General features: G+C 42.5%; 1 protein-coding gene across 1 annotated transcript in view; it reads left to right on the top strand.

Moving 5' to 3' along the window:
* PXDNL (peroxidasin like) overlaps positions 1–8,690 on the top strand; it is a 352,571-nt gene that overhangs the window by 133,321 nt on the left and 210,560 nt on the right. The window contains exon 2 of the mRNA XM_014524383.2: positions 4,814–4,885. Within this exon, the coding sequence (XP_014379869.1) occupies positions 4,814–4,885 (72 nt within the window). The remainder of the gene's footprint in view (positions 1–4,813; positions 4,886–8,690) is intronic.

The raw sequence follows: 8,690 nt of genomic DNA on the forward strand, positions 1-8,690 counted from the left end.
CTATCCTTTGTATTTAAATTAATTTAGAATTATAGAAAGGTCAGCACAGTTTGGAGAGGTCAGCAGCCTTCAGTGGTGAAAGAACAGGTTAGGGACTATTTAGAAAAGCTGGACATGGGGCCGGATGCAATGCATCCAAGGGTGCTGAGGGCACTGGCTGATGTGATTTCAGAGTCACTGGCCATTATCTTTGAAAACTCGTGGTGATTTGGAGAGATCCTGAATGATTGGAAAAGGGCAAATATAGTGCCCATCTTCAAGAAAGAGAAGAAGGAGGATCCAGGGAACTACAAACCAGTCAGCCTCACCTCAGTCCCTGGAGAAATCATGGAGCAGGTCCTCAAAGAATCCATTTCTAAGCACTTGGAGCAGAAGAAAATTATCAGGAATAGTCAGCATGGATTCACTAAGGGCAAGTCATGCCTTACCAGCCTGATTGCCTTTTATGATGAGATAACTGGCTCTGTGGATGTGGGGAAAACAGTGGACATGATATATCTTGACTTTAGCAAGGCTTTTGATACCATCTCCCACAACATTCTTGCAACCAAGCTGAGGAAGTATGGGTTGGATGAATGAACTTTAAGGGGGAAAGAAAGCTGGCTGGATCATCAGGTTTAATGGGTAGTAATCAATGGCTCAATGTCTACTTGGCAGGCAGTATCAAGTGGAGTGCCCCAGGTGTCAGCCCTGGGGCCGGTTTCGTTCAGTATTTTCATTAACAATCTGGAAGGAAGGGATGGATTGCAACCTAAGCAAGTTGGGGAGGATGACACCAAGCTGGAGGTGTAGTAAATACACTGGAGGGGTAGAGCTAGGATTCAGTGACCTAGATAAATTGGAGGATTGGACCAAAAGAAATCTCATGAGGGTCAATAAGGACAAGTACAAAGTCCTGCATTTAGGACAGAATAATCTCATGCACTGCTATGGGCTTGGGACCAGCTGGCTAAGCAGAAGCTCTGAAGAAAAGGACCTGGGGTTATAGTGGACAAAAAACTGAATATGAGTCAGCAGTGTGCTCTTGTTGCCAAAAAGGCTAACAGCATACTGGGCTACATTAGTAGGAGTGTTACCAGAAGATCAAGGGAAATAATTATTCCCCTCTATTCTGCATTGGTGAGGCAACATCTGGAGTACTGTGTCCGCCCACTATAGAAAGGATGTGGACAATTTGGAGAGAGTCCACTGAAGGGCAACAAAAATGGTGAGAGGGTTGGGGCACATGACTTCTGAGAAGAGGCTGAGGGAACTGGGCCTATTTAGCTTGGAGGAAAGAAAACTGAAGGGGGATTTGATAGCAGCTTTTAACTACCTCAAAGGTGGTTCCAAAGAGAATGGAGCTAGACTGTTTTTAGTGGTGATAGATGACAGAACAAGGAGCAATGGTCTCAAGTCACAGCAAGGGAGGTTTAGGTTGGATATTAGGAAAAGCTTTCTCACTAGGACGGTGGTGAAGCACTGGAACAGGTTACCCAGAGAGGTGGTGGAATCTCCATCCTTGGAGGTTTTTAAGACCCGGCTCAACAAAGCTCTGGCTGGGATGATGTAGTTGGGGATGGTCCTGCTTTGAGCAGGGTGTTGGACTAGATAACCCCCTGAGTTCCCTTTTATCCCTAAATTCCTATGATGTTATTCCTTCGTTTAGTATCTCTGCTTTCTGAGGGCATGTCCCCATGAGCAGGGCAGGAAACTGCATTCCCCAGGGACAACTAGGAGCAGCACATATTTATGGGCAATGCCCCTGCATGTGTGCTCTGGTGCGTGGCAAGTTGCCCTGGTAGGGTAGGGGAGGCTGGTGCCTATAGTCTTACCGGGGTTCCTGGGGGCCTCCCAGGACTCCAGCAGCAGCGATCCAGGCATGCAGAGCTTGACTGGCAGCCAAAGCATGTCTCTGGCCAGCCAGACCCCAATTTTAAGCCATACAAGCTGCCAAGTGCACTACCCCACTTTTTTCTGGAATGGGTTTTTAAGACCAAGATCTCCCGGTGTCAAAAAAACCTACCGCGCTGCAAATTTCCAGCATGGTGAATGCCTGCATGTGTGGCTCCACAGATGGGTCTGCAGCATCACGAACCACAAATGTATGCTTGTGGGGACATGCCCTGATAGTCCAGTCATAGCATCTGATGAGGTAGGTTGTAGCCTACAAAAGCTCTTGCTTCTCTGAGTTAGTCTATAACAGGGGTTCTTAACCTTTTGTAGACTCAGGGCATCCCTAGGTAAATGTCAGCTGTTTTCACTAGCTTTGTTTTTGGCTACAGAAAAACAGTAGAGGAATTCTTTTCTTGCAAAGATCACAACAGGGCAGAATCTTTTTACTACTATTTGAAATCTCTGGTTTTATTTTGTGAATCTTGTTTTCACACCAGCAGGGCTAGCATTGCATGGCATCCTGTGACACCCTTGAAAGGCTCTTCAGGCACCCCAGGGTGATATGACAATCATTGGTTTATAACATGCCACACTACCCTGCCTTTTGCCTGTATAAAAGTAAAAGACTGTTTCAAAGGAAACAGGGTCATTATTACTTGTGAAGTAGAGAGAGGCTAGTGAGGAACGAAGGTAAATTGCAGTGAGCTATAAAGCAACAGTCTCTGTTCAGCCCACGGCTTTTAGTGTTCAGTAAAATAATGAATTCTTGTTTTAAGGCTGCCTTTGGAAGGCATTGTATAGACCTCCCTTGGGGTCCAAAAGTAAGTAGTTGTTTTGTGAAAAGTTTTCCCTCATGCATGTTTCATAGTTTCATAGATGTTAGGGTCAGAAGGGACCTATTAGATCATCAAGTCTGACTGCCCCACCTTGTTTCTGTCCTTTATCATTGTTTCTGTGAAAGTTCATTCTGTAACAGTGATTCTGTTTAGTTTCACCCAGATGGTTTCCATGAGGGCATTTTATTAGTATTAGTAGAATGCCGGTGTGCTAAAATAAAAGGGAAAAAAATCTAGCATGCATGTTTCCTTGGCTCCCTCAGAAGAGATTTGCTGTGCTGTCCCTAATCATTGAGAATCGGACTGTGGTTAGAAGTCGTCAAGGAGCTCACTCTGTACTTGGATGAGTAGTCTCTCTTGAGGCTTAGCAAATGAGTGAAAAATAAAGAGCTTGTGAAAAGAACATGCCTGCATGAAAAACGCAGAAAATCAACACATGCAGAAATGAAAGAGGGAGATGGAGACATTCCTCTAATTGCTCTTTATGGGAGATAGCCCTCCTAAGAGGCTATTTAATTTCTGAGTTAAAGTTCAGACTGAACCTTCCTAATCCTACAGGCTTCCAGTGCATCAGAGCTATATTCCAAAACAACAACAGCACACACACCAGAATGAATGCACAGCACAAATCTATCGAAGACAAGAATACTCAATGACCTGTGGGGGCACATTTCTCACCAGACAACCACTCTCTCTCCAATCTCTCAGTTCTAATCCTCAAAGGGAATTAACAAAATACCTTTCACAGACAAGTCCACAAACTTCACTTCATCAACCTACTGGATAGAAAAAATCATGGACTTAATATAGACATTGAATTTATGACTCATTTTAACCTGCCTGACATCTGACTCCCTAAGTAAACTCTCTGTCTCATGTACTTGACCACCTCAATTTACATTTTAACTGACTGGCTTTCTTGCATATGTACTGGCTTCTGACTGCTTTACCACTCCATCCAGGAAGAGCACAGGCCATTTGCAGATGCTTCCTCAGCCTGAGGAAGGGCAAAAGCTTGCTAAGAAGAATTTTTCCAACTATTTGAGTTGGCCTAATAAAAGATATCTGCCTCAGACCTATATTGATATTCAGACGTGGGGTAGGAAGGAAGTATGAGACAAGTAGGGCTAATGAAAAAATGTAGGTGTAACTTTATGTGAAGTGATATAAAAGAAACATTTTAGAATCAAGGTATATTGAATGGTACAACTTTAGTCATTACCTTTCACCATTCTGGTATTTTTACAGGAAACCATTGTTTATTACCCTACAATATATTTGTTCAGTGCTAATTGTTAAAACGATGCGAATTGGACCATATTCAAGATTGCAAATACTTCCTGTGAACAGGAGCTGCTCTTTCAGCAGGTTTTCAAGTACTTTTTGTCTAAAAATAGTAAATCTCCTGCTGCATTGAGGGTAGAGAAAAACATATGTATTCTTTAAAAAAAAAGAAATCTGACACTGTGATTGTGATCACAGAGCCAGGCAACTTCCTGTTTTTATTTACTTGGTTTTTTAGTTCAGTTGCTGTAATGGGTTTTTATTCCAGTTGCTAGTATAAACAGAGTATAAAGCATTCCTTACTTGTTTTATTTTCTCTTTTTAGTTGTAATCTTTATAAAACTAGCAAAAAGAATTCTGATAAATGTATTTGTCACGTGAAACTGCATGTAGCCTTTGCAGTAGCCCAAGCTGATAGGCCCATGGTGAGGTGTGCATTCTTAATTTGTCATGTTGAGGATTGCCCTGTCTCAGTCATATAGTTTCCAAAGAATGTATCATTGAAGTCACCTACTTTCACAGGAGGTACCATAATAGTAGCTCTTCCCACATTTCTACCAGGAGGTACACTGTCTGCACAATGGGGAGTAAAGTGCTACTGTGGTGGGGGCCCTAGTTTTAATGGCCTAGATGTACAAACAACAGCTTTGACCCTTTGTTCTTCCCTCACAGGAACTCTGATCTAGCATGAATGTAAGAGAAGGATCTAGAGGTGCATCTGTATAACTTGTTAAAAGTGAAACAACCCCCTCAGATGCTTCACTATTAGGAAGTAAGATAGAATGATCAAGTTTCCTTTTCTTTTTTTTCCCCCCTAGGGATTTGCGATTTAACAGAATACAAGAAATCCTAGCAGGCACCTTTAGGAAACTGAAGAATTTGAACACTCTGTAAGTATTTGCAATTTGCTATTGGTATTTTTTTTCTGGCTTGCACTGTTACTAGCACTTTAATTAGTATGCTATATGCTGCACTTTTTGTAACTCTCCTCCCTCTTTATTGATCCCACATTCTTTGTGAATCAGTCCTACTGTATACAAATATATTGTTATCATTTGAAAGTATTTAGAAAAAAACACTTAAAAAGATATATATTTTCGTCATATGGATGGTTTGAATGTTTAAGTGTATTTGCACTTCATTTTCGGTGTTGCAGGTCCTGTTTTGTACTTACTTTTATATTGTGAGCTTATTTAGCGTGTGCTGTGTATGGCATAGGAAGCAATAAAATCCTCGTCAAAATGAAAATCTAAGTATACTAATATTCCTATTACTCTTAATTTAAATGACTGAGACTTGCTAAGCAGTCATGTGGCAAACGATGAATAACCTGTAATGAGTAACATGTATTTTGAAGCAGATTTCTAGATTAATATTCATTTTGTTATAACATCTGAAATTCTTGAATTTACAAACATTTTTCCTAACTACCTGGCATTTATCCATCTGTTCACAAATAATTTTGCACCATATACGAAGAATAAATTTCCTGTTTCATTTGTTAACGAGTCAACATGTAGGGACAATATTTCCCTTTCCCCTGCAAATATAAACAACTGTGTTGCAGCAGATTTGGAGCCCAGTTGAGCACGAATTGAGGCATATGGGTTTGGAACTATAAGCATATAATTCCAGTTGCATTCAAATATGGAATACCCATGTACTTAAAATTAGGCACATGTTTTAAGTATCTTACTAAATCAAGGCTGTGATAATATTGTGTTGTACAGAGAGAAAGGGTTGGTAATGCACTACATACTCATGAAGAATAAGGAGTGCTAGAAATAATTATTCTCTAAAGAAAAAAAAAATCAATCATAGTTGACAAAATTCACAGTAACCTTATTTAAGGAAATTAACTGACATTGTCACATGGACTGAAAACCTGGCATTAAAAACAATAAACAAAGTATTATGAGGCTGAACAGCACTCTGGTCAGGTTGCAGGATGTGGCCACTGGCTTTGGTTGCAGAGTCATCTTAACTGTTTTGATGGTTTGTTGATGATCTAGGGGAAGTGTGTGCATGTTTGGGGAGGGTTAGGTGGTAGCATGCAGAATTACAGTTGTAGCTAATTCTGCATCTGAAAGGTAGGAAATAGGTTGAAACACAGCCTGGAAAAATGCAAGAGAACATAGAGAAAAATAACCTGAAACACTGTGTTTTGATATAATGGAACTACTTGAGAATCAGGAATTCAGAAAACCTCTGAGGCTGATTGTGAACAAAAAATGAACACAAGGGTGAAATGTGTTAAGGCAGAAGGAGGGGAAGAAGAGAAGTAATTGGCTTAGATATGCAGAAATATAGCATATCACCAAAGAGATGAGAGCACCTCCATTTACTGCTATGGTAAAAAATGATGCTAGAATACTCTGCTGGCTTTAGTTTGAAAAATGACAAATTAGGAACTTGTCTACAAAAACAAAATAATTTTTCTTTTGGAGAAATTGGCTTATGAAGAGAGATTAAAACTATGATGCATGCACACTGACATAATGGAATTTGTTCTTTCCATTTTCATTAACAAAATAAATATATTAAAAATCTTCCCAAACCATCTCAGTGGTTCTCATAAATAATTATGGTGTTTATCTTCACAGGATTAGTCTTGTAAACAAGGTGTAAAGTATCATGTATTTTTTTTATTTTCAGGGTGTTAAATAAGAATTTTGTGTGGAGCAATGGGCATAAAGTTCCTCATAAGTAGATTTTATTTCAGGATCCAGGCATAAATTAGATGAGCTATTAGGAAAAGCTATAAATGAAGGGAAAGAAGGATACTGAAGAAGCAAGCCATCAGCCTTGTATTAGGACCTGCTAATATGGATTTGGAGCACTAGGTTAGTTTTAAAAAGGCGATGTGAGTCTTTAATTGGTTTCTACAACCTTTTGGTAACCTGGGTACCAAATTTCAAATGACCAGGGTTAGCTCAGTGCTTTTTAGGTTCATCCAAAGGTTCCTGATATTCTGTGAATGCAGTTTAGGTTTCAAAGTTAAAGAAAAAGGCACGTAGGTGCAGCTCTACTTACTCCATTTTGACACTTTAAATTATGCCTGTGTTCAATGTGATACTCCATCCTCCTTCACTTCCTGTCCTAAATGTTGTGTAGGCTGCTATAGTTTGTTAAATAATTCATGTATTTTATGAGTCTGCATCAGAGTAGTGGGCAGGTGTATATTCCGCTAATTTAAATTTGAAAAAGACTTTGGGATACTTTGGAATGAAATGTGCTATATAAATGCAAGCCAGTGTTAGGTTTGCAAAATATGTATGACTGAAAAGATCACTCTCACAGAAAAAATGTCGGTAGGTACACTTGGTTTATGTTTTCTGGAGGCTGAAAAATGGGAATAGTATAGAAAATAAACTCCTTCAGCTGGATACAAATATATGCAAGTCGGCTTTTTTCTTCCAGAAAGGGGTTGGTAACTGACTCCAGAGAATGTCAAATACTATATTGGACTTTACCTTTTGGATGTCCTGTAGGCTCTCATTTACACATACCACTGTCATTCTTCTGTTAATGAAAATGTCACCGGCGGGGTCCTGCAGGAGGGCCGTGATCTCCTCAAGGCCCCCTTCCCGTGCCAAGTTGGCCCAAGGGCACCCTCAGTTTCTCGCCCGCCACGTCTTAGATGTTCAAATATGTTAGGGAGGCTGCCTTTACGCCCTCTTGGTCACTTCTCGTTGCATCCTATGACCCCATGGTTTCCCGGACCCCTCGGGGTCCCGTTCTGTAAATGGTGCTGTAAAGGGCACCCCAGCCTTAGGGGCTGTGTGTGGCTCCTACCACCCCAATACCATGCCCCAAGCCTTGCAGATGTAATGGACGTTATTCTGTCCCTCTCTCTGGTGTTCACGCCCTCTCTGGCACTTGGGCTCTCTGCAGCCCTGTCTCTCTCTCTCCGTGCCCTCCCTCCGGGCTCCTCAGTAATGCCGCCCCCCTCTCTGGGGCTCCTCAGTATTACTGCCCCCTTCTCTGGGGATCCTCAAGCGCTACCCCATTCTGGGGCCTTCTCTCAGTAGCGCAGCCCTCCTCTGGGGCCTTCTCTCTGTAGCGCAGCCCTCCTCTGGGGCCTTCTCTACAGTGCCGCCCTCTCTCGGGGGTCTTCTCCAGTGCCGCCCTCTCTCCAGGGCCTCCTCTAAAGTGCTGCCCTCTCTCCAGGGCCTCCTCAGTAATGCTGCCCCTCCTCTGGGGGCTCCTCAGTAATGCTGCCCCTCCTCTGGGGGCTCACCATGCCCGCACTGGGGCTTCTCAGCAACGCCCCCTCTCTGGGGCTGGGGTCTATGCACCCCCAATGCTGCACCCTTGCTGGTGCGGGGGTTCCCACACAGCTGTGGGTCCCCCATGAGGCCTCCTCCAACCCCTAATAGGCTCACCCAAACCACCAGTGATAAACAGCAACACAAAATGCAAGCCCATCGGCTATAACTTAAATAGAAGCTGTCCGGCCATAACAACGTTCAATCCTACCGGTACCCTTTAGCTCTCAGCAATGTTAGATGCTGCTCCTGTATCAGGCTTCCCCTCTCTCCCATAGCAGAGAGCTCTTTCCTCCTGGGCTGCTGGCAGTGAACTGTCTCTGGCCCCAGCCCTTAGGGTTTATAAGGGAGCCAGGCCCTGCCCTTCTGGTCAGCTGACCTTCCCTGGTTGCCCTGGTAACCCACAGCTGGGCTCCTCACTCATTGC

The sequence above is a fragment of the Alligator sinensis genome, unplaced genomic scaffold (genome assembly GCF_000455745.1).
Source record: "Alligator sinensis unplaced genomic scaffold, ASM45574v1 scaffold1007_1, whole genome shotgun sequence".
Lineage (NCBI taxonomy): Eukaryota > Metazoa > Chordata > Crocodylia > Alligatoridae > Alligator > Alligator sinensis.